Source organism: Maudiozyma barnettii, assembly GCF_903064755.1.
Source record: "Maudiozyma barnettii strain CLIB 1767 genome assembly, contig: KABA2_01, whole genome shotgun sequence".
Classification (NCBI taxonomy): Eukaryota; Fungi; Ascomycota; class Saccharomycetes; order Saccharomycetales; family Saccharomycetaceae; genus Maudiozyma; species Maudiozyma barnettii.
Window position 1 is genome coordinate 595,249 of NW_024545238.1, and position 25,849 is coordinate 621,097.

Here is a 25,849-nt window from a genome sequence, read left to right on the forward strand (position 1 = left end):
TTCCACATAATTTCTGTCATTTATCATGCTAAATAAATTTACCGCAACTGTTATGGTATCAATATATTCTCCGATTTCGAAGTACAAATGTGACAGTGTTAGTGTTATCCTTATGGAAAAAGAAATATCTATAATTTATTTAGATCCTTATATTGTGTCATTATTTTGCGATACATTAAAATATCAACAATTATTAGTAAGTGTCGGTTATGTGCACTACTGTAATCCAATTTATAAGGGTCATCAATTTGTAATGGCGTGGTATCATCCTTAATGTATTGTTAACTTCCATGTTTGAATGGAAAGATGTCGTGTTGTTTCCATGCTGTTTGAACTCAATGGCACAAGCTATACCAAGTTGGACTTTCAGAACATATATGATACGGACGAATACACAATCAACCAGAGTATTCAAGAAGTAGAATATACGAGTTGCCGATTTTGCTATATATTAAAAGTACTGCATTGTATTATATAAGATATAAAAAAGAAGCATTTACCTAATTCTTAATCACTTTAGCAATACTATTACCAGCTGTTCTACCAAAGACAACACATTCCAATAAGGAAGAACCACCAAGTCTGTTAGCACCATGGACACCACCGGAAACTTCACCAGCAGCGTATAGACCCTTAGCTAGAGGTTTACCTTCCTTGGTTACAACTTCAGAATAAGTATTAATTTTGGCACCACCCATTGTGAAATGAACAACTGGTGTAACTTCACCAATAAAGATCTCTGTAGAAGTTTCGATAGAATCACCAAAGTTTTTCGTAACCAATGGACGATCGAATACATCCTCCTTGGAAGTGGAGTAAGTTGTTAAATCCTTGGCAAATTCTTCTGCGGTAATTGGAAGCTTATACTCCTTTACAGCATCTTCCAAAGTGACCTTCTTGATCAACTTCTTAAACATATAGAAATCTAAATTGTTCTTTAATACTTCATAAATACCTTGGCCCATCACCAAGTAAGCTCTATTGTCATCCTTCGGGCATTGAGATTGAATGGCAGCTGTAACAATATCTCTTGTAGTCAATTCATTAACAAATCTCTTACCGGTAGATGGGTTTAATAAGATACCACCTAACCCTCTTAAAGCCTCGGCACCCAAAAATTTCCAGCCAGCAGTACGATCAGTTGGATCAATTAGACCGGTTGGATGAACTTGAATTTGGTTCATATCAATCATATCAGCACCCAACTTTTCTAGGATGTTTTGACCATCACCTGTAGTTTGAGAACCATTGGTGGTTGGTAAATTGATTAAATCAGGGGCATATCTCTTTAACATGTCCTTGGAGAAACCGAACCCACCTGAACAAAAGACGACATATGAGGTATCGATGGTATGCTTGTTACCTTCGTTATCCTCGTATTGAACACCAGTGACTTCTCTTTCATCATTGATAGTGATATCTGTAACTTTGCTGTCCAACTGAATCTTGACCAATTCAGGCTTAGTTTCAGCTAAATTCTTTAAATATTTAGATAAAGTAGACACAATTTCAAACCCTGGTGGAAGCTTACCAGAAGATCTGTGGGTTCTTGGGACAGAGTGACCACCAAGTTGGGCTAATAGATCCAATTTCAAGTCAAATTCTCCTTGTAACCATTCAATGGCCAAATGTGAGTCCTTTGATAGTTTCTCCATTAATGGTTCGGAACCTTTACCTTTAGCAGATTTAACAGTATCCTTTAGAAATAATTCTGGAGAGTCAGTAATTTGTTGTTGCTCTTGAATAGTAGTATGGGCACCATTGATACCACTGGATGCCTTGATAGAGTTACCACCAATAGAGGCAGCTTTATCAATTAGAATAATTGGAACATTATGTGTTTTAACTAATTGGTTAGCAGTAGCTAGACCTGCTAGACCAGTTCCAATGATAACAACCGGATTAGACATATTGCGATTTATAAATGGATATATATTTGGTTTATAATTACTCTAATAATATATAACAGAAATAAAAGAAAACAGTTTCAACAGTAGTGACAATCTGTTCTACTCTAAATGGGTGCTTATATAATCTTTTCCCCCATTTGAAGACATGAAAATATCCTCAATCCTCATTAATAATCGAGGCGAATTTTATTTTTTTAGGATCTTCGAACGCGTTTTCTTAGTTAAACGGCCCACACTTTTCTTGTGCGCCAGTTTCTTTGGTAATTATCTAAAAGGGTGTGTGCCTATTTTCACGTGGTTGCTACTGGAAACGGTGCTAAAAACGTTTCTTTTATTAGTTTGAAAATATTTGAATACATTTTTAATATTATCTTTCTTTATAAAGAGAACACTATATATGTATATATGTATGTATTTTAGATAACGACTACTGGTTTCAACTAATGGACTGGAGCGTCCTGGTTTTATTTAGAGACCTGTGTTGAAACAGGTTGCCAATCAATAGATAAATTTTGGGAAAGCTGATGAGTACTAGTAGTCATGGTTTTCAGGTGATATCGTATTACCAAAAAAATCGAACATATTCGGCCAATCGGCAGCGCCTGAAACAGGTAGGTAGAAAACTAAACAAAGTCTATACATTCCTACCTCTGGAGCTAATCAATCGCCTTTCGTCCCTCCGCAATAGGGTGAAACCAATATATGACAGATATGTCATAGATGGTTCATCGATCCTCAAATGTATGGGTAATGTATGTGTCTGTATTTTTAATTGTAACTTTCTAAATACTGAACACGTACGGTTTCGAAACGAATCACATTCTTCTTGTTGTTGTTGTTATATAATAACGACGTAAATTCAAAAGAAAGGGAAACCCAGGAAAACAAATCTATACAATGATGATTTGTATTATTTTAGTTATACCAATATTGTGACGGTATAACTATACCATTTGATACTTTAAAAAGATGCAATAAACTATATTATTCGACAATGCCACGATTATATTAGTTAAAAGATTGTAACTTCTAGAGAGTTAATAAAAAATAGGAGAAAATTTTCACTTATTTTATTTTAATATACTTTCTAGTATTTGTAGCCCTTGATGTCCTGAATAGCGTTGCCATGGACATCAATTTCAGTAGATGCACTACGGTAGACCTGGGTTGGACCATTTTGATCGAATGGATGCTCCTGGGCGTACTCAAAGGCCTCTAGTAAAGCTTGTTTCACATTAGCTAGAGATTCAGTAGAGACTTGGTAATGGAAAGAGATTCTACCACCCATCAGCTTGACATTATATTTCAGACCTTTCTTGACAAGGACATCTGGATTCATCTTAGCTGCTCTCAAATCAATGAAGACAAAGTTTGTATCAGTTGGAGACTCCATTGGAATATCATTAACTTTACAGAAAGCGGCAAGGTCATGAGCTAAAGCATGTGATTTCAATATATTGGCCTTCCAATCACTGTCGACGTTAACTAGAGCCATACGAGAGATCATACCGGATTGTCTGATACCACCACCTTGTTGTTTTCTGAAATGGTTTGCCTTTCTAATAAATTTTGCATTACCAACAAGGATGGAACCAATTGGAGCACCCATGGACTTAGATAAACAAATAGAAATTGAATCAAATATTTCACCGAATTGTTTCAATGGAACTTTAGACTCAGCGACAGCATTCCAAATTCTAGCACCATCACAATGTAATATCATCCCATTTTCCATACACCAAGCCTTGATTCTGACCAGTTCTTCTAGAGGGTAAATAATACCATGTAAAGTGTTTTCTAGAGAAAGAACTTTAGTTGGAGCACCATGGATATCACCATCATCAGGAACGTAGTGACTCTTGATATCCTCTAAAGTCAAATAGTTACCATTGGATGGAATGACTGGAACAACCATAGCTTGAGACAAAATAGCAAGACCAGCAGATTCATGAGTATAAACATGAGCTCTGTAGTCACATAGGATGGAGTAAGGTGGTTGATATAAATGAGTTCTTAATGCGATTTGGTTAGACATAGTACCAGAGACACAGAATAAACCAGCTTCTTTACCAGCTAGTCTAGCGACGGTTTGTTCCAATCTAGCAGTATCTACATCTTCACCGTAAACAGCATCACCAACAGAAGCGTTCAAAGCAGCTTTAATCATAGCTTCAGTAGGAGTAGTAAAAGTATCAGAACGCAAATCGTTAGCAGCAGAAATATATTCTGGTGGTAAATCCATATTAGAATTTTTTGAAGCAGTCATATTTTTTTATTATTATTACTATATCTAAAATCGTAATCTAAATAAAAACAGAAATAGATAAATTAAATGAAATGAAATGAAAATCACTTACTTGATTGACTGTTATGTTTGGTGTATTTATCAAATAAAGATTAACAATATTAAGCAAAACAAAAAGGGGGAAAACTGGAATGAACTATCTATAAGTTAAGTAATCAAGGGTTTATATATAAATATATTGTTATTATAAAAATAATAAAAATACAAGTTGATCTCATGATAAATAGCAAATATAAAAACGTAGTGTGGAATATAGCTGAGTAAGTCAATATGACATAAGCAAAAAAAAAATAGCGAAAACAAAAAAATATTGTCCAGTAAAGGGCGAAGAGGCATATGTATTACTCATTCACTAGTGCGATCCCATACAAATTAACGACTCACTCAATGAACAATGTGAGCACAATACCGCTCTTCATAATAAGAATAAGAATAAAAGACGATGACCCATATTTGCATGTATACATATACACTGTGAAGTTAATACAGGACAAAATAAGAAGTAGTTGATGGCAAATATGGCCGTGTACTCTCTTCTCTCAATATTTTTCAAAACGAGTTGCAGCTTTACGATTATTTAATAAGCAGTCTGTCAAAACAGCGCAACTTATTAGCTCTTCGTCTCTGTCTCTTCAGCATTTGTTTGCATAATATATAAAACGTTGAGCATTTTGTTGCAAGTGGTGTATGGGTGTACGTAGCTGTCTGACAACCTTATAAATTTATTTACATACAGTGTCAGCTATTTGGCTAAGATAGTTTTATGCCAGTACTTTCGCTCAAACTACTACCGCCTATTAATTCCAATCGGGGTCTCTTTGTGACGTGAATGGTACCAAAATATCAAAAGAAATGGTTTTAATGGTAAATTCATCTTGGTGTTATCATAAAAACTCTTTCAAAGTCTTGATATTCTTTCTAATGGGCGACAAATTGGAATAAAATGCATCAATCACTTCATATATGTTGGTCCATTATATAGTATTCTAAATTCATCTATTACTATGGGGTTCCTACCCGCAACATCAGTGTCCCAAAACGGAAAGTGCCGTGGCGGTCTGAAAAAGTAGCATCCGCAAGCAGCCCTATGTTAGGGTTACGAATGAGTATATCTGTATTTGTATTTGTATCGTCTTGTACGTAAGCCCCTGTTAGGGCTTCTTTCCAACTGAACAAGGCATATCCGAATTTTAAAATATATTGAGAATAACATATATATGAATGTAAAAACAACTTTCTTTAAAACTCTTACAATTTTTAATTTAAAGTCAGGCAACGGAATACGATACAGAATAATAGGCTTAAGCTAAAAAAAATGGCACCACCACCTCCACCACCAAATAAGAATAACGATCTAAGACTTGAGTTTCTTAGAACCATTGCTCAAAAGAATATTCTAGCTAAACCTTTAAAGAAATTACAAATCGAACAAGCACAATCAGGGCAACCTCAAAAAGCACAAAAAAAATCATATAGAAGACATAAAGGTGCTAGACAATTGATCTCTGAGGAGACTAAAAGAATTAATGCTATCCTTGAACAACAACAACAACTATATGATGAGGATAATTCACATGTCAGAAAGACTCCCAAAGTTACATTTTTTAATCTATCTGCACCACCTTCAATTAAGCCAACAAAACATTATTGCGATATTACGGGACTGAATGGGCCTTATAAATCTCCAACAAATAATATCAGATATCATAATTCAGAGATATATCAATTTATCGTAAAACCAATGGCACCAGGGGTAGATCAAGAATATTTAAAATTAAGAGGTGCAAATTTCGTATTAAAATGATGTTGCTATTATGGTTTTAGAAATTGTAGCTCAACTAGATGGAAAAAAAAATATCAGAAATTTGTATGATATAGCAAGAACTACATTGCAGACTTTTCTTTCAATATTCGGTGTATTTGATACTCAATGAATGTAACTGGGCGTAAGATGTTATTTAGTAGAAGACTAGAAATATCTATATTGATTGGAATGTTGAAATATTATGACTGTGCGTATTATTATCTGATAATGTGTTTGCCTTATTGCTCAAACATTACATGTAGGAATACCATATATAATCCTCGACAATATATGTCTTCAACTGTTGAATTATCTATCTCTACAGATATTTAAATAACTTTCAAATATGTATATATTTAGCATATCTATGTGTATTAGTTAATATTTAGCATCCGTTGGTAACAAACGGCAATAGCACACATCAAACAAATCGCAGCGTTGACTGGAAAAAAATTGGTGAAATTCTTAATTCGTAAAGAAACGAAATATAAATAAATACATATATATATCTATACGTAAGGTCAAAATTGAATCATTTCAAATAATTGTATTGAAAGAAACATATAAATAGCTATACAAATACATTAACCAATAGCAACTGCCAAATACACAGCATTGTTTCTTCTTCCCTCACAGTTGCTATTGATTTTACATAGAGGGACTATTTAGTTTGTTATTGCTTTCTGAAAAAAAGTGCATTTAATAAGCATATATTCACAACAGTTTTACTCTCTCCAAATAGAAGAAGAACGCATCCTAATTTTGCACACTTTATTCCTATGTATGGTCTTACCACGTTTATAATGCACTTCTTCCCAATTTGTACTATAGTCGCTTCTTTATGGCTCGCTTACAGGTTCTATAAACTCATGGCAATACCCATGTATAAGATAATATCAGATTTGAATATTCGTACTCCACCAGCAATAAAGGCTTCTATTGATAGAATCACCAATGATTCCATAACCGTTCATTGGGAAAACGAACCGCTAGATAAAGGAACTTCTCATATTTCACATTTTATTCTATATTTAAATAATATTCAGTTAGCAATATTTCGAAATGATCCAAAATTGTTGTACACATGCTGCCTAATTACCGGATTGGAACAGCATAAACAATATCAATTGGATTTTGTCACTACAAATGAAATGGGGTTTGTTAATAAGTTACCTTCATTATATTGCATGACTAGATCAATAGCCAACGAAAATAAATTAGAAGATTTCAATGATTCATTAGAGAAAAATGTTGATTTAACTGCCCACCAACTACCAGGTGATGATATTATTGGTTCACCATCTACCACAAAGACAAGAAAATGGAGAAGAAATACAGTTTCTTCCATTAATCAGGTTGATATAAATTCAGCTTCTCCAGTGGCTTCGCATATTCCTTCCTATACAAATTTAGCTAAATTACAAGATTTAGATAATTTTTCCATAGATGATTTGAAAAAAATTCTTATTTGTGCCCAGGAAGATTTACATGAAGTTTTATCTCAACAAACCACAGCTATACAGGATTTCCATGAAAATAAAATAAATCTACAACTTGAATTAGAAAATTTAAAATCTCAATGGTCCCATGAAAATGATCTTAGAAAATCCATAAAATCTAATATTAAATCATTAGAAAATGCAAAACTTTTATCAGATTTGAAATTTGAAAAGGCTAATCAAAAAATTGAAACAATTAATTCCAAAATAGACAAGATGAAAAAAGATATTGAGAAATGGGAAGCCAGCGAATTAGATAGTTTGAATATTGATAAATTGAAGAAAAGATACGATGGCTTGATAAAAGAAATGGAAAATAAAATTTCTGTTACGACAAAGGAAGTTGACACTTTACAACAAAATGTAGCAGAACAAGAGATAGAAAATAAAAAATTAAATTCACTTAAGAAATCTTCTTCTTCAACTAATTTAGCTGATTACACGAGTAATAATAATAACAATAATAGTAATGGTAATAATCAACAATCTGGAAAGACGGTTGATTCCCATCAACAATCTGCTAAACTATTGAAGAAAATTAACGAATGTATATCTGAGAAGACTGGTATTCTTAACAACGGTGGTGAATACTATTTGTCCAAATTAAATCAAAATAGTCCTGTGGTTTCACTAATAAAGGAACAATTACGAATTGATCAGGAATTAGAACAAAAATGGAGAACTAAAAAGATTAGACTAATCAAAAGGATTAAATTTCTAGAAAATAAGTTTAACAATGCAAGCACTGAAAGTAGACAATTAAAAACTAGTGTCTTTGCAAGAACCTACCAACAACAAAATGATTTGCCCTCTGATTTTGTTCCGATTGTGCCAACTACTTCATACAATTCCTCAAAAGTAAATACTACCTACAGTAATTCTGACCTGAATGCTATGCCTTCCAATGATATGTCTAACCAATCTCCTCAATTCATAAATACATCCAATACCAGGGAAATAAACCCTTTATTATCTGCATTTAATGTGTCTACGCTTAATGAAAATACAAGTCCAAGAATGTCTATGGATCAGTCCCTAAATGATGACTTTAACATGATGACTGTATCACCAACAGTTAATCAGTCCCAATTTGTGAATCCTATGCAGAGCACAGCTGGTAGTATGATTGATAATAACAATTCTATTAATGCTCTTTCCTCCTTTGGGAGAGGAACAGCTACCACAGCTACCAGTGAGATTATTGCTGCCCGAACTTTTCCATGGGGATCTTCTGATCAACAGAACCAATCTGTTCAATATTCTGGATCTTTGCCCAAACAAGATTATATTAATAATGGATTTGAATATAATGATACTAATCATCTTATTACAGGTTTGGAAAACATGATATATGATGAGAATGAAAATGCGGATAAAGTTAGTAATTATTCAAAGATTTACACCAATGACCAATTGGATAATTACTGGACGAATCAAAAGGACACTAGTAATGGATCTATTGTACCTTTAAGGAATACAGATAGTCTTGATAATGGAAGTGGTGCTAGTGCGGGTTTAGTATTTAATAATGATATTGTGCCAATGGGTAACCCATTACCTTCCTACACAAATGAGATGAATGTTCCTGTTTCGTCTTCCCCTTTGGCAACACATACAGCAGCTATAATGAATGATACTCCTAATACTTCCATTAATCTAATACAACCTCAAAGTTTACTTGCAGCAACCTTGAATGATCCTGCAACTATGTCACCATTTCAAGACAATAATCTAACCATGTCTCAGTCCGAATCTGCATTTAGAAATACACTCAACAATGGCGGGGCTGCTATGGACACATTTTTATCTGGAGCACATCCGCTTTCCCCTCATAATTCTCAATCCTTGGGCGGTGCTACCCAAGATGTAGAATTATTAAATTATAGTCAACAGCCTGCACAACCATTTTCATCACATTTGCTCACTGGTACTCCAAAGACAACTAATTTGGATCACGGTTTTGGCCAATTAGTTGCAAATAGTAAAGATTCCATTACAGAAGAGGATACTAATCAATCCAAGCACGGTACCCACGATTCGATATTTCATTCACCTTCCTTTAATTTTATATGGCAAACTACAACTTCCCCATCCAAGAGTCATGGTAATAAAACGAATGGTCTAACTCCAAATTTGACTTCTCCAACTAAACCGGAAACTAAAAAAGAACATATGATATCTTCTCCAATCAAGTCGAAACGTAGTGATAGTAATCGAACGCATAAGAGGGACAAGAGTGCTGGTAGTGTTTCTAGTTGGAGTAATAAACTTTCGTTGAAGAGTCGTCAATCCGTTACGTCAACAGTGGTTGAAGACAATGCTAGTGAAGATGACAATAGTATTGATTCAGGTGCATCCAACATTGCTCAACCGGTAGGTAAGAAGACTGGATCAGGGTCTAGTGGTAGACGTATCACAAGACTTTTATCTAAGAGTGGTATGAATAACTTATTTAACTTACCAGGCCATGAGTCCCAACAACCAACATCATCTACATAATCAATAGTATATAAAGTTCAATACATATGCATACTAAATATCTTATTTGATTCTTATGATAAATTCGTGAAAGATTCTTATTATAGCATATATTCTGAAAGGACAATCAATACATATAGGTTGCACTTATAATACACGACGTTTACGTGCTGCTAGAAAAGAAAAATTATTATTTGTTGCAAGACTTGACGCGCGTATAGTATATTCGTAAAATGGTGAATTCTCAAGTTGAACTTTTAAAGTTTAAATATAAGTTATACATAAAACTCATTATATAAACGGTATCTATTTGTTGTGCTTTCAGATTAGAGTTTATAACATACCAAAGAAAAAAGAGGGTACATAAAAACTATAATAAGATGGCTCCATTACTCAGAAATTACCGATTCTTAATCGGTGCTTTTGCCGTGATGATGTTATTCTTTCTGATCAGAACATCAACTTCTGCTGGTAGCTCTATGGATATTGCCAGAAATGTTGCTAGTACTATGAACCGTCCAGAAACACCTCCAGATGTTTCTACTTTACCAGTTTCAAATAATTCAGGTTATATTTCCGATTCAAAGACTGATAACACTAACTCTGAAGTTGCTGATGCAGTAAAGTCTCAAACTGAACAAGCCGCAAGCGCAGCAAGTAAAAGTTCTTCAAAATGTGGTAAAGACCATCAATATGTTGTAATGATTGATGCTGGTTCTTCTGGTTCTAGAGTTCATGTTTATGAATTTGATGTGTGTACTCAGCCACCAACTTTGATCGATGAGAAATTTGAAATGTTGAAACCTGGTCTATCCTCTTTTGAAGGTAAACCTATTGAAGCTGCTAAATCTTTAGATCCATTATTAAAGGTCGCTTTAGATACTGTTCCAGAATCAAAGAGAGGTTGTACACCAGTTGCGGTTAAAGCTACAGCTGGTCTTAGAATGATAGGTGAAGCGGCTAGTTCCGAAATTTTGGATCAAGTTAGAGTTCATCTAGAGACCAACTATCCGTTTGCTGTTGTTGATGGTAATGGTATTTCTATTATGGAAGGTGAGCAAGAAGGTGTCTATGCTTGGATTACTACTAATTATTTATTGGGTAATATTGGTAACAAAGAGAAATTGGATACAAGTGCAGTATTTGATTTAGGTGGTGGTTCTACTCAGATTGTCTTTGAACCTACTTTTGCATCAAATGAAAAGATGGTTGATGGTGAATATAAATATGAATTGTCCTTTGGTGGTCATGATTATACATTATATCAATTTTCTCATTTAGGTTATGGTTTGAATGAAGGTAGGAAAAAGATTAATAAATTATTAGTTGAGAATGCTATTAACAATGGTAAAATCATTGAAGGTGATAAAACCACTGTATATGAATTGTCATCTCCATGTTTACCACCAAATGTAACTAACGAGAAAGTTAGAGTAGAATTAGATGGTAAAGCTGTTTATTTTGTTACCTTCAAAGGTCCAAAAGTTGCTGCTGGTGCACAATGTAGATATTTAGCTGATCAAATTCTTCATAAGGATGCTAAATGTAAGCAGCCACCATGTTCTTTCAATGGTGTTCATCAACCATCATTAGTTCGTACATTCAAGGAGACTAATGATCTCTATCTCTTTTCATTTTTTTATGATAAGACACATTCCTTAGGGATGCCTCTATCATTTACATTAAATGAAATGATGGATTTAACAAGAATGGTTTGCAATGGTGAAGAAGTATGGGAGAGTGTTTTTGGAAACCTTGGAGATTCCTTGAAAAACTTGAAAGAGGATCCAAATTTCTGTCAAGAATTATCTTTCGAAGTTTCGTTATTACATACAGGTTATGATATTCCATTACATAGAGAATTGAAAACCGGTGAAGATATTGACGGTAATCAACTTGGTTGGTGTCTAGGTGCATCATTACCATTATTGGAAAGTGACGATTGGAAATGTCAAGTGTCCAAAGTCAACTAATAAGATTCCCATATTAAACTTTTAAGCACACAGACAGACGTTCATACCTTATTATTTAAACATATGTATGTATATATGAATCACTAAATGTATCATAAACTAACAAGTAACCATTAGATTGGTTCAACCTATCTTGTGAACGTTTATTAATAATAATTTATGAAACGGGGTTATAAATCACGAGTTATTATGTAAGTAATATATTCCCGAGTGTGGAACATCACAGCATACGTTCCGCGTGTCACTTAGTACGTTGCGGTGCTCATAAAAACTTACGTATTTCTGCGTTTAAACAAAATGAACGATGAGCAAAGCGGAGCAGTGGACGGCAACAACACGGAGAACGGAATACATTTGTGTGTGTGCGGGGTGTGGGTGTAGGTGTGGCAACGTTCGTTATATAATATATATATTTTCATGGCTGAGATGAGAAAGTAGAGAGAGAGCGCTTCGAGTGGGGGTGATGGGCATTTTACGGTTGTAGGCGGTGGGTATTTTTCATTTTTCATGTTTTTTGCAATTAGCTCAACGTACTGGAAAATGTATATATTGTATATATTTAAAAAAGGGTAAACAGGGAAGAAGAGGGACCAGATAGCATAATAAAAAGAGGTGAGTAGATTTAAACTCAACAGAATATTGCAGTGAAATATTTATCGTATTACTATTACTGTTATTTATTACTAATATTAATAAGAATTACATAAATAAAATATAACAATCTACAATTAGTTGTACTATCATCTTTTAATTTTAACTGAAGAAAGATCTGATTATATTTATATTTATATTTAAGATATAGAGTGAGAGTGAAAGCGAGAGAGAAAAAAACACTGGATATATAAGTATTAGTTTTTTTTTGCTATTTAGGTATTATCACGATGTTTAAAACTCCATTAGATCACCCTCAGGATGTAGATGACATCTCTTCATCTCTTTCAAACACAACCATCAGTGGTAGACATAGTCTAGGGGTAGAGTCAACAAGTTCTGCTACATCATCATCTTCTAAATCTGATAGAAGTAAAAACAACCGTTATAAATACGATAGGGTAGAAACATTAAACTTATTGAAATCTGCAAGTTGTCACATGAATAAATCTGCTCCAACTTTCCATTTAGGAAATGATGGTATTGAAGTGGTCGATGAAGAACTAGCTAATGAAAAGACTTTATCAAATATTGCATCTGCAAAGGATATGATTAGAAAATTATCTTCTTCAAATAATAACATTAACAATAATAATAGTGATAATAATAATATTAACAATAACAATAATAATAGTGATACTATGTCAGAACCTAGTATTAAATCAAGTAAGAGTCATTATGAATTTGCATCAACTGCTTATGGTGTTAGAATGTTAAGTAAAGATATTTCTAATGCTAGAGTGAATTTAAATGTTGAAAATTTGATTCTAGTAACAAAATTAAACGATATTTCATTGGTGTTTTTAACAAGAGAATTGGTGGAATGGTTATTAAAGACTTATCCAACTATGACAGTCTATGTTGAGGACGTCTTTAAATCCTCAGAAAGATTTGCAGCTACAGAATTATGTATGGATTCTAAATGTAAACAATCAAGAATCAAATATTGGAATGCAGAGTTTGTTAAACAACATGATATTTTCTTTGATCTTTGTATCACATTAGGTGGTGACGGTACGGTATTGTTTGTCTCTTCATTATTTCAAAAACATGTACCACCAACGATATCATTCTCATTAGGTTCTTTAGGATTTTTAACAAACTTTGATTTTGAAGACTTTAAATCAGAATTACCCGTTGTGTTAAAGGATAAAGTACGGACAAATTTAAGAATGAGATTACAATGTAAAGTATATCGTAGACATGAACCAGAAATAGATCCAGTGACAGGGAAGAAGATTTGTTACGTGGAGTTCGTCAGTGAACATCATATATTGAATGAAATTACAATTGATAGAGGTCCAAGTCCATTCTTGTCAATGTTAGAGTTATATGGTGATGGTTCACTATTAACAGTAGCTCAAGCAGATGGTCTAATTGTTGCAACACCAACAGGTTCCACAGCATATTCATTGAGTGCAGGTGGGTCTCTTGTATACCCAACGGTTAATGCAATCTCAGTGACTCCAATCTGTCCTCACACTTTGAGTTTTAGACCTATTATATTACCAGAAAGTATGACTTTGAAGATTAAAGTGTCTCCAAAAGCTCGTGGTGGTGCTTGGGTTGCGTTTGATGGTAAGAGTAGAGTCGAATTACAAAGAGGTGATTTCATTACTATATCATCTAGTCCATATGTGTTCCCAACTGTTGAGGCCTCCTCAACAGAATTTATTGATAGTATCAGTAGATCTTTGAATTGGAACATTAGAGAAGAACAAAAATCATTCACTCATATGTTATCTACAAAGAATAGAGAAAAATTCAATAACGAATTAATCAATCGTAGTGATAGTAGTGAAGAAGAATTAATAGTTGAGAAGAGGCTTACACCAAAATTAAAAGATAATACTATTAATATGGGTGGTACACTTTACCCTAATCATAATATGAACGATAACAACGGCGGTGACGATGACGACGATGACGAGAGTGTAGCTGCAGATGAAATTAGGGTAATACGAAAGAACTCTATAGCAGGTGAAGGTATCCAGGATCTTGATGATGCTAACGATAATTATATTGGCTCAGCGATTCCATTGTAAATCCTTCCTTTTTTGTTGAATCGAAGGACCGCAGTGACTGTTCCTATTATTATTGTCATTATCTTACTTTATTTTGAGGGGGGTTGTTATTGTTTGATGTACTACTGTTTTTTATATATATATATACCATTATATAATATGTATATAGAAACTTCAAGAGTAAAATTACATATATTAAACATCCTAAACAGGTATAATAATAAGAATAATTTACGATAAAACTGAAATGTGTCTGAAAAAATATGGGAACAAAGTAATTAACAATGGCAATGTAGAAAGAATTTGATGCTAGAAGCTATTCTTTTACTGTTAACAATTTTGTTTCATTACCGTTTTAAGTAAAAAAAGTTGAAAGTTGACCGCCAAAATTTCTTCAAAGAGATATAATATATCTCCTAATAGAGTATTTCAACTATTCAAGTGGTATCGTATCCTAAAATACGATCGACACTTTTTCACATCTAAATTAATGATTGTTAGTTGCACTATTATAGTTGGCTTGTAGGTTATTTAACTATTAATATTTTCGTGTGCTTGCTTACTGGATTACCTCTTCGAGAATTAATTATGCGAAACTATTCGAATCTAAAAATATTTCGTGGCTGTAAACGTGTTGTAGCACTCTCGAAGCATCCCCATATATATCCCTTTTGGGAAACGTGTTCCCATTTTGGGAATTGAAATTTCTATTATTTTTCGTTTTTTCGTGGTTTCTTAGAAGGAAAGACAGGCATGAAAATCACCATCGCCAACGCGAAAAGTTCAGCCCTCGAAGAATCCTACTTAACGCCAAATTAGGTAAAACTTAGAGAGTTTATCCTATTGTAAAGGTTGAAGAACGGTAATCGTTTTGAGGTACAGTATGTATCCCTCAGTTTCGGTATGGTCAAAGTTGTAAAACTTTTCATAATTTGATGATTAAAAAGAAAACTATATAAATTGTATCAATCTCGATCATATTTCTTTTTTGTTTTCCATTCTTCTTTCTCAATAGTAATATATTTATAACTTTTATCTTAATAACAATAACAATATCACTACCAAAAGGGTAAAACAAATATTATAACAAGACATAATGCAATTCTTAGCCAGTGTGCTTTGTTTGATTGCTACTGCAGCTCAAGTTATTGATGCCACAGAAATTTACAGTTGTAACGCTACCGTCTCCTGTCCTGAAGAATTCCCATGTTGTTCCCAATACGGCCAATGTGGTACCGGTGAATACTGTATCGCTAACTGTAACCCAATTTTCTCATATGAATACGATGCCTGTCTACCTGGACCTGTCTGTAAGGATATCTCTACCAAATTTGACAATTATACTTCTAAAGTTGCTAACATTAATACCTATCTAGGTAACGCAAATGACGCCGACTGGTTATACACTGGTACAATCTTAGATTATGACGACGAAGGTTCCATGATCCTTGCTATGCCAAAGAACTCAGGTGGTAGTGTCTTGACTTCCTCTAGAGATATCTGGTACGGTAAGATCAGTGCTCGTTTAAAGAGTTCTCATTTGGCTGGTGTTATTACCGCTTTCATTATCTTCTCCGGTGTTCAAGATGAATTTGATTTCGAATGGGTAGGTGCCGATCTAAACACAGTCCAAACCAATTACTACTGGCAAGGTGTTTTGGACTATCATAACAGTGCCAATATTTCCACCAATGACACATTTGATAGTTACCACACTTATGAAATTGACTGGCATGAAGATTACACTACTTGGTCCATTGATGGTGTCATTGGTAGAACTTTGTTTAGGAATGAAACTTGGAATGAAACTTTACAAGCTTATAAGTATCCTCAAACTCCATCTAGAATTCAGTTGTCTATCTGGCCAGGTGGTAATGTTACCAACGCTCCAGGTACAATTGCTTGGGCTGGGGGTGAAATCGACTGGAATGCAGATGATATCACTGATCCAGGTTATTACTATGCCATTGTTAATGAAATCAATGTTACTTGTTACGATGCGCCAAGTGGTACTTCTCAAAATGGTTCCGATTCTTACATTTATAAGAATGGTAAAGGTTTCCTACAGGAAGATGTTATGATCTCAAACAAGAGATTCTATTTGGATACTGACGAAGGTACTGGTCTAAACATTACTGCAGGTGCTACAACTAGTTCAACTGTATCTTCTAGTTCAACTTCTCACAACTCTACATCTTCTGAATCTAGCACATCTCATATTTCTACTTCAATTACCTCAAGTACATCCCACAATTCTTCCTCTACTATAACCTCTACTGCCTACCAGAATTCTTCTTCCACTGGCGATCATTCTAGTGCGTCTATTACATCAGTATCGAAGAGTTCTTCCTCTCATAGTTCATCCAGAAGTACAAAGACCAGTTCTTCAACTACATCTAGACTTGCATCTGCCAATTCTGGTTCTTTGTTGTCATTTAACAACATTATCATTTTCTTCAGTGCGTTAGGTCTTTTACTATAGACTCTCATTTCATTTAATCAAGAAAACATCTTGATTTCCAACGATATTTAAACATAAATATTACATCATAATACCTATTCTTCTATATACGCATATACAATTAATCACATTAATAAACACTAAAATAAAGTAAAAAATTATTAAAATAAATATTATTAATAAGTTATAGAGAATATGAATAAGAAAAAATTAAATAAAGATATGGATCAACCATATCATATTTTAAATGTATATAAATTTAAGATAGAGAATTTTGAAAAGAATTATTCGATTATTAATTGAAGTTTATACTTATTTAGAAGCATCTTTCATATAAGCAATAATATCCTTTCTATCTTTCTCTTTTCTTAAACCACCAAAGGCCATCTTCGTACCCGGTATGTACTTCTTAGGGTTAGTCAAATAGTCTGACATTGTTTGATCGTTCCATTCAACATTTTTCTGAATGTTTGCATCAGTGTATGAATAACCCTCAGCTTTACCAGAATGACGACCAAAGATACCATGTAGATTTGGACCCACTTTATGTGGTTCGCCTTCACCAATAGTATGACATTGTAGACATCTTGTCTTAAATAGAGTGGAGCCCTTCTTTGCGTTACCTGGACCAGTAGATTTATCAGCAGCCATTGTTTATTTGTGTTTGTTAATGTAGTAGTTATTTTTATTTTGTTTGAAATTAAAAAGTTTTATTTTATTTCTTAATAAATTCAATACTTTATTGAGAGACATAAATAATGATTATAAAATACTATGATGGAACAATAATTAATCAAATTAGAGGTCCCTTTTTATATATTTTCAATTAAATCAGGGGCCTATGATAAATATAGTTGTATATATACCTTCACTGCAGAAAAATTTTATTCTCCTCTCATTGAGGAGGATTTTAATATAGCGTTAAATCCATTTTTCCCAAGATCTTTGGTATTATTCGACCATATTAGAAATAATGATAAAGTACTAATTCGTTAAGTAGCAAGGGGTCAGCAGCATCTACAGAGAGTTAACGATGCTGAATGATGAGTAAAATAATGGTTCTTAAAATATATATCTATCTATCTATCTATCGGGCTAATTTTACCTACGGAAATGAGGAGACTGCATACAAATATCTAAGCAGGCGAGAGATGCCATTATCATCATTTTAGATAACCGTTAAAATGGTAGGGGCGAAGGAGTACAGCATTTTCCTTAAGGGACACAAGGGAGGCCACACAGAAGCTAGTGGACTCTAAATAATTCACGGACATATGACCTTGAATTCAAGTTTCAATCTAAACAGGTTACTTCGACAGTTTACTTGTTAGGTTTCCCTTTGGAACTATTCTAAACAGGAACGTTATTACGTGTATTTGTTAGTGCCTTCGAGGATCATAATTCTCAACCTTTTAAGAAAAATCCGCACAGAGAGAGTGACATAGTCCAATACGGAAATCAGGAGAAGAACAAACCAAATATTATATTTATTTCAAAATGCGCGAAGAAGGATTGAAAAATATTTTCTGGGAGGGCCACCTTAAGAAATCCAAAAAAATAAGACGGTAATAATACAATTTTAAAGGCATCGATAAAATTAATGTTGGCGATGATCTCAGAATTCATAACCTATGGCCGATATTAGCTGCTCTCTTTGTTATAGCGTACTTATTGGAATTCAAAATCTGTCATATTCCAAACTTAGACAATATTTCTCTCAGTGGAAAAGTAAAATGAATTACAGTGCATTAGTATTAGATATCGAAGGTACAGTTTGTCCGATATCATTCGTTAAGGATACTTTATTCCCTTACTTTGTGGAAAAGGTTCCAATAATAGTACAAAATATTGAGCAACAAAGCAATATAGTGAAGGATATCATATCTCAATTCAATGTTGAGGATAAAGATGCGCTTGCAAAGCATATCCTCGGTTTAGTTGCTGCAGATATTAAGGATCCAACCTTAAAACAATTACAAGGTTTCATATGGGCAGAAGGTTACAACTCAGGGGAGATTAAAGCTCCTGTTTATCCAGACGCCATTGATTTGATCAGGAGGCATAACAATGTTTATATATACTCTAGTGGTTCTGTAAAGGCTCAAAAATTATTGTTTGGTCATGTGGCTGACTCCAATGGAAAATCTATTGATATTAATAGTGAGATCAAAGGATATTTTGATATTAATACTTCGGGTGCCAAGGTTGAATCGTCGTCTTATGTTAATATCCTGAAAGATATTAACATGGAAACTACACCTGAGAAAATTTTATTCTTGAGTGATAATCCAAAGGAACTTGATGCAGCTAAAGAAGCTGGTCTAATTACTGGACTTGCCATAAGAGAAGGTAATGCTCCTGTTCCAAATATTAATGATTACACTGGTTATAAGAATTACTCCACTTTATAAAAATTTTATAGTATATATACATATCATTTTTACTATTTTGCAATACTTATCTCTAACATTATTTGATCATATATTATTGTTACATTTTAGATGGTTGTACTGGCATGTAAATTATACAGGAAGACTAAAAAATACAGTTCATATATGTTTATTTCAAACAAAGAACTAAAGAGAGGAAAAAGAAAAAAATATTTATACAGTTAAAACTTTTATTCCTATTATTATTAATATTATAATTGATGTTGGTGATGATGTTGTTATGTTAACTGAATGAACTAACATGAGAAATTAAGCAAAAAAAAATACTATTAAGCTTCTTTTTATATCTATTCCTGGTAATCAGTGAATAGCATGTTAGCTGCAATCTCTTCATTCTTATCACATGCGAAATATACTTGGATAACTAATGTACGTTCGAAACCTAGTTCACATAGACGAGAAACTGCTTGTTCATCTTCCTCAGACATTTCCAAGTTGAATGGAGGGGCTTGTTCAGAACCTTCAATTTGACCTTCAGTCTGTGCAGCACCTAAATCGCCATCTTCTAAGTTAGCAATATCTTGTAGGTTATCTCCAACAGCTTCCAATAGCATTGAAATAAACACTTCTGGGTTAGCCATTATTTGTTCACGTAATTGTGGGTATCTTGTGCACAAGTTTTCTAATAATGGAGCCAATGCTTCTGGATTACCTGAGACTACTTCTCTTAAAGAAAGAAGATCTTCTCCCGTAAGACCAATTGAACTTTGACCACCGGCAGCACCTGGTGCACCTATGCCATCAGAACCTACAGCGCCGGCACCGGCAGCACCTGAACCGTTAGGGCCATTCCCTGACCCCTGAGCTGCTTGAGCAAAAAGATCATCTTCTGTGTTATCATCATTGGTCACTTCCATTGCGGTGGATTCAGCTTGTGCTTCGGTAGGAGCAGCATTATTCTGTGTTGGTTGTTGTGGTTGAGTATCACGTAAATTTTCAGGAATACCCATTAAAAGATATTCTACAGCTCTGTCTGGATTGTTAAATGCGGCTCTCAATGCTCTCTCGACTTGCTCTCTTTCATAACCCATTTCCATTATTCTCTCTATAGTTTCATTCCTTTGAGTACCTACAACAAACCCTGTAGATGAAGCTGTTTCATCAGTAGCTGTTTCTGCAACAGCAACCGGGGTGGCAGTGGTTGCATTAGCATCTGTTGTTGCTGGAGTACTTTCAATATCGGCCGTGGTGTTAGTTTGTGTAGTATCAGTAGTAGCAGTGGTAGTGGTAGTGGTAGTAGCTGCAGCAGTAGGAGCCTCTGTAACCTTTGTAGTTGTAGATTTCTTCTTTGATATCATCATTATGACTTGATCTGCATCTTTTAAACCAGATTCAGCTAAAGTTTTAGTATCCTGTAGTACTTTCCCAGAAAAGATTAATTTAATTTGATCTGATTCACAGGATTGATTTTGTGCTAATTCATTTTTAGCTTCGAGAACAGTTAATGAAAGATCTAAATCTAAAGTCACTTTTTCCTTTTTGAAATTCTTAAATGTAATGCTAACCATATTGTATGTATGTGTGTATGTTTGTATATGTAATAATTTGAAGACGCCTTATTTCACTGGATAAATTTTTAAATATTGTTCAGTAGTGTGATCCAAAATTAAATTAAATGAAAAAAATAGAAAATATAAAAAGAGGTAATGAGTATATTGGTGCTAAAGAGAAACAAAAACCAAAAAGGACAGACGATGATGTTAGAATGTTCGAACTAATAATAAGAGTGTGCAGAGATTAAGATTTAAAATTTTTGTTCCTTAGTATTATGTGTAATGGGTTCAAGAAAAAGATGTATAGTAAAAAACACATTATTTGACATTTCTTGCAGTAATGGCACTTTAGTCTTTGTTCAGTAATAACAATTTTACGTGAAGGTTCCCCCATTTGTCTGTCTGTGTATATTTTCGTCTTTACTTGCTGATGACGGGACAAAGCGAAAGAAACTGAAATTTTTTAAAGAAAAAATTGAAATTGAAATCAAAATAAATTTGCCACTGGAAAAGATTACCCGGAATATCATGATACATTCGTGTGACACGATGTTACGGTTCTGATCATGTGACTTAGAGTCATGTGACCAGCAATTCAAAAAGTTACAATAAATTTTGACCAAAGATCTAATTTCCTAAGAACAGCAAAATTATCGGTTTTCTCTATCGCATATAATTCTTCTTACAATATTTTATTAAGTAATAAATAATAAAGAAAGTTATCGGTACCCACAGGCAAACGCCTGGAGAAGTATTTCTTTCGTTGTTGTCAAACTGTGAGGAGCAAAATCATCTACGAGACTGCTCCCTCTCCGCTGCACGTATATTTCTTCGTAGTTGGAGGCCGACGAAAAAGGAGGACAAAGAATGATAAAAGCGATAAAAATTAAATTTTGCAATAGATATTCATCTTCGTTCTAGGTCATAGATAGGGTTGTTTAAAGTTCGGTAGCCCTAAATAATTTCCATTTAGCCCTGTCTTAGGGTAAAAGTGGTACTATTAACGTACGATAACCCTAATACAGGGTTGCACTAAGATACATAATTAGACTGCGTCAGCAATACTAAGTAGTCTTAATAAAAACTTTAACCCTAAGATGGTAGGTAGGTAGGTTTGTCTTGTATATAAAATAAATATACCTCATATACAATACCTAAAAGGTGTATATTTTGATAATTATTATACGTAATGCCTGTCATAATAACTCTAGAGAGAGAAGTGGGAGAAGGGGGGAGTGGCTAGTTAGCTTCGTGGTTACTTGTAAAAGGAGACATATTAAAAGTTTGTATAGCACCACTCTCTTATGCCATCCACATAGTTCTTATAAACAATAATAGATAGAGAGAGAGGGCTGTTGTTTTTTTACGTATAATAATTTTATAGTTTAATTTTTATCAACTTACACACAATATCTTCTCAATTAGTTAGCTTCTTTAAAATTATACATGGTGGTAAAAGCTAAAGGGGATCGTCCTTGCTTTTATTTATTTTCTCTACTGCTTAACTGTCATTTCTTTCTTTCCCTTAAAATTCTTTCTCTTCTTCTCGGTATTTGTTGATGTTATTTATCATCAAAGGAATAGTAACATATATATTTATTAAATGGCTAATACCGACAAGGAGGAGGGAAGAGGCAAAATATAGATATTCAAGGTTTTGTACATAGATATCTTATAGAATGTGTACATTATAGGGTTAATCTTTATATTTATCTTTATTTCTTTTACACAATACATCTGTATTCATTATTCGTATTTACGTTCAAGAGAAAATTGAACAGCATATGTATGTGGTAAGTGTACATCTAATTAATAGTTCATCCGAGGCAATATTTGTATATATATATAATTTACATTAAGGGGAAAGACAATATATATATATTTATATATTTATATATTTATATATTTATAATGGATTTGATATACACACGTTTTTTATTATTACTTGTTTATAAAATTCGAGTTATTTCTTTCATATATAAGAGATTAATAAATATACATTTTACATTTTCTCTTTCCCAAATATCTTTTTTTCCCTTTATATTTAAATAAAGGCAATTGTTGCTGTTCTTTATTTTTATTTTTATTTTGTTTGTATTTAATACAACTTTTTTATTATCAATAATACATTGTCAACATAGATTGGTTTTGAGTTATATATATCTGTGACACTCCCACTCAAAACCCTTAGGGCTTTGGTCGCCCCAACCCTCAGGGTTATTCTGCCAACCCTACCCCTATGTGAAACCCTACTTTTCCTCGTTTCTTTCCTGTAATAATAAATTCTCACCCCACGGAAAATTGTCGGTTTTATTATGAAAAGAAAAGAAGAATAAGCAATGCTCCTCATTTTAGTATTATTTTGTTGATTTGCTCTTTTCTGCGCTGCGAATCCTAATTAAATTAAACGCACAAAAAAAATTGCATTCAGTTTTATTGCCAACCCGTTAAATCTCCTTCTTGCTCTCTACGGTTCTTTTGTTGGGGGGAGGTAGTAGCATCAGGCAGCCACACTCCGTTAGTTACTTTGCTTCTCTCGCCCCGTACAAAATTACAGAGACTTTATGTATCGTACGTGGCGTAGTCTGCACCGTTTCTGTGTCGCGGCAATCTATCGCTCTATAGAAATATTTTCAAAATGAAATGAAAAATAAGGATAGAGCGAGAGTTTCTCTTGTTCAACGTAACAATCTCCGTAGTAAATATACGGTTTATGTAATACACCACACGCTCCCTCGCTCTCGCATCCCCTTCTTCTTATTCTTATGCTTATTCCCATTAAATTTCATTTGTCGCTTCTGTCCTCTTAACGGAAGAATAATTTTGCTAATTTTGTTGGTTGTAGTGGTAAAAACGGCTCAATGAAAAACAATATAGAAACATATCGCTTTTTCAGTTTTTCAGTTTTTCTACTAAAGAACGTACGTACCCAGCAGCAACTAAATCCACAAAAATCATTTCAAGCGATATATGGTATGGAAATTTTTCAGTTTTTCTTTCACGGTGCGTTTAGGGATAGCGATAGACAAATGCACATAGAGAGAGAGCGATGAATAATACTAATAATACTAATAATAATAGACGTTAGAGGAACTTTTGTATTATACTCATCTTAATTCATCTAATCTCCCTAAAAAAATTTTCATTCGTCGTTGATGGGGTGAACGTTTTCTTATTCCTTTTTTTTGGTTCAATTACGTTGATGGAACTGCAAAAAAAAAAGCTATAAAGGGTACATGAAATTGATGAGATTATAAAACTTTTCAATTTCTTCTTTCCCTTTATTCAATTATTTAATTTATTTATTTATTTATTATATAATATTTTATAATAGAACCAATCAGGAACAATTCAATCCAAATTCACATACACACATACATACATATAATCTACAATGTCTGACGACGAACAACACACTTTCGAAACTGCCGATGCCGGTTCTTCCGCCACCTTCCCAATGCAATGTTCCGCTCTAAGAAAGAACGGTTTCGTTGTCATCAAGGGTAGACCATGTAAGATTGTCGACATGTCTACTTCCAAGACTGGTAAGCATGGTCACGCCAAAGTCCATTTGGTCGCCATCGATATCTTCACTCAAAAGAAGCTAGAAGATTTATCCCCATCTACTCACAACATGGAAGTCCCAGTTGTTAAGAGAACCGAATTCCAATTGTTGGATATCGATGATGGTTTCTTGTCCCTAATGACCATGGACGGTGAAACCAAGGACGATGTTAGACACCCAGAAGGTGAATTAGGTGAAACCATGCAAGCTTCCTTCGATGAAGGTAAGGACTTGATGGTCACCATTATCTCCGCCATGGGTGAAGAAGCTGCTATTTCTTTCAAGGAAACTGCTAGAGGTGATTAGAGATTTTGATTCATTTTTAAAAACAAGAAATTAATTACTTTCTTTCCTTTTATTTTTTAATCTAATCCTTTGTTTTTTTTTTTAAAATCCAAATAAAAAAAAAAATAATCAATTGCATCTATTTATATTTAAAGGTAAAAATATATTATATCTCTATATATAATTTATTTTATCATTACGCATTTATATATAATTATATTTAAACTTATTTAAAGTTATAACCCAAACAACACAAGAAATAATAATATTACTTTTTCTATTATCAATTACAATATTTGTTTTTGTTTTTTTTTAATTTTAGTAACGATTACCAAACGTCTTAATGAAGTTACTTTGATAAACAAAAAAATGAAAGTGACAAAATAAAATATAAAAAAATACAAAGAACTTCAAATAGTAATTTTATATATGTACTTATTTAATCGAGTATAAACGGGGGTCTCCTATCATGATGTTGGGAAAGACAACTTCAATATATTCAGTCAGGCTACGTATGGATGCACTACCATTTTTTGCTTAATAAAACTATTTGTATCCCTCATTCTGCTGCTATTTTATTTTACCAAGATAGATATTAGATTTTGTATAACTGTAAGTGTATACTAATCCACTCTAATCACATTGGCACATTTTCCCCTATCTCTGTATATGCTCTTTTTAGTTTCCTCTCTTTTAATGAGCTACCAAGTTGATGACAAATTTAGTTTACCCAATTAGATTACCTAATTAGGAAATATAATTTATTCATTTTCTTCATTCGGCGAAAGGCATCTTCTGGGGGAAAAAATAAAATGAAAAGAGAGACACTTTAATTAATATACTCGAGGTAAAGGTTCGTGCATTTATTATTATCATTTGAAATTCGTGTTGCATTTATTTACTTATTCACTTCTTTAATTTATTTTTTAAAAACTTTTCTTCTTCATTCTT

The 25,849-nt window shown here is 33.4% G+C and overlaps 11 protein-coding genes across 11 annotated transcripts; 7 read left to right on the plus strand and 4 right to left on the minus strand.

Annotated features, from left to right (window-relative positions):
* Window positions 1-500: 500 nt before the first annotated feature.
* FRD1 (fumarate reductase) lies at window positions 501-1,910 on the minus strand (the record flags this gene model as incomplete). Its single annotated transcript, XM_041548201.1, has 1 exon — window positions 501-1,910. The coding sequence occupies one exon, from the start codon at window positions 1,908-1,910 to the stop codon at window positions 501-503; it is 1,410 nt and encodes a 469-aa protein (XP_041404135.1).
* Window positions 1,911-2,997: 1,087 nt separating this feature from the next.
* On the minus strand, window positions 2,998-4,176 carry GLY1 (threonine aldolase GLY1; the record flags this gene model as incomplete). Its single annotated transcript, XM_041548202.1, has 1 exon — window positions 2,998-4,176. One exon carries the CDS (start codon window positions 4,174-4,176, stop codon window positions 2,998-3,000), a length of 1,179 nt encoding a protein of 392 aa, XP_041404136.1.
* A 1,354-nt stretch (window positions 4,177-5,530) lies between these two features.
* On the plus strand, window positions 5,531-6,019 carry IES6 (Ies6p; the record flags this gene model as incomplete). The annotated part of the gene is made up of 1 exon (XM_041548203.1): window positions 5,531-6,019. One exon carries the CDS (start codon window positions 5,531-5,533, stop codon window positions 6,017-6,019), a length of 489 nt encoding a protein of 162 aa, XP_041404137.1.
* Window positions 6,020-6,798: 779 nt separating this feature from the next.
* On the plus strand, window positions 6,799-10,017 carry GTA1 (Gta1p; the record flags this gene model as incomplete). Its single annotated transcript, XM_041548204.1, has 1 exon — window positions 6,799-10,017. One exon carries the CDS (start codon window positions 6,799-6,801, stop codon window positions 10,015-10,017), a length of 3,219 nt encoding a protein of 1,072 aa, XP_041404138.1.
* Window positions 10,018-10,376: 359 nt separating this feature from the next.
* On the plus strand, window positions 10,377-11,969 carry GDA1 (guanosine diphosphatase; the record flags this gene model as incomplete). Its single annotated transcript, XM_041548205.1, has 1 exon — window positions 10,377-11,969. The coding sequence occupies one exon, from the start codon at window positions 10,377-10,379 to the stop codon at window positions 11,967-11,969; it is 1,593 nt and encodes a 530-aa protein (XP_041404139.1).
* Window positions 11,970-12,850: 881 nt separating this feature from the next.
* On the plus strand, window positions 12,851-14,665 carry YEF1 (NADH/NAD(+) kinase; the record flags this gene model as incomplete). The annotated part of the gene is made up of 1 exon (XM_041548206.1): window positions 12,851-14,665. The coding sequence occupies one exon, from the start codon at window positions 12,851-12,853 to the stop codon at window positions 14,663-14,665; it is 1,815 nt and encodes a 604-aa protein (XP_041404140.1).
* A 1,075-nt stretch (window positions 14,666-15,740) lies between these two features.
* On the plus strand, window positions 15,741-17,126 carry UTR2 (chitin transglycosylase UTR2; the record flags this gene model as incomplete). The annotated part of the gene is made up of 1 exon (XM_041548207.1): window positions 15,741-17,126. The coding sequence occupies one exon, from the start codon at window positions 15,741-15,743 to the stop codon at window positions 17,124-17,126; it is 1,386 nt and encodes a 461-aa protein (XP_041404141.1).
* A 291-nt stretch (window positions 17,127-17,417) lies between these two features.
* On the minus strand, window positions 17,418-17,756 carry CYC7 (cytochrome c; the record flags this gene model as incomplete). Its single annotated transcript, XM_041548208.1, has 1 exon — window positions 17,418-17,756. The coding sequence occupies one exon, from the start codon at window positions 17,754-17,756 to the stop codon at window positions 17,418-17,420; it is 339 nt and encodes a 112-aa protein (XP_041404142.1).
* A 980-nt stretch (window positions 17,757-18,736) lies between these two features.
* On the plus strand, window positions 18,737-19,516 carry UTR4 (putative acireductone synthase UTR4; the record flags this gene model as incomplete). Its single annotated transcript, XM_041548209.1, has 1 exon — window positions 18,737-19,516. The coding sequence occupies one exon, from the start codon at window positions 18,737-18,739 to the stop codon at window positions 19,514-19,516; it is 780 nt and encodes a 259-aa protein (XP_041404143.1).
* A 326-nt stretch (window positions 19,517-19,842) lies between these two features.
* RAD23 (Rad23p) lies at window positions 19,843-21,063 on the minus strand (the record flags this gene model as incomplete). The annotated part of the gene is made up of 1 exon (XM_041548210.1): window positions 19,843-21,063. One exon carries the CDS (start codon window positions 21,061-21,063, stop codon window positions 19,843-19,845), a length of 1,221 nt encoding a protein of 406 aa, XP_041404144.1.
* Window positions 21,064-24,442: 3,379 nt separating this feature from the next.
* HYP2 (translation elongation factor eIF-5A) lies at window positions 24,443-24,919 on the plus strand (the record flags this gene model as incomplete). Its single annotated transcript, XM_041548211.1, has 1 exon — window positions 24,443-24,919. The coding sequence occupies one exon, from the start codon at window positions 24,443-24,445 to the stop codon at window positions 24,917-24,919; it is 477 nt and encodes a 158-aa protein (XP_041404145.1).
* Window positions 24,920-25,849: the final 930 nt, after the last annotated feature.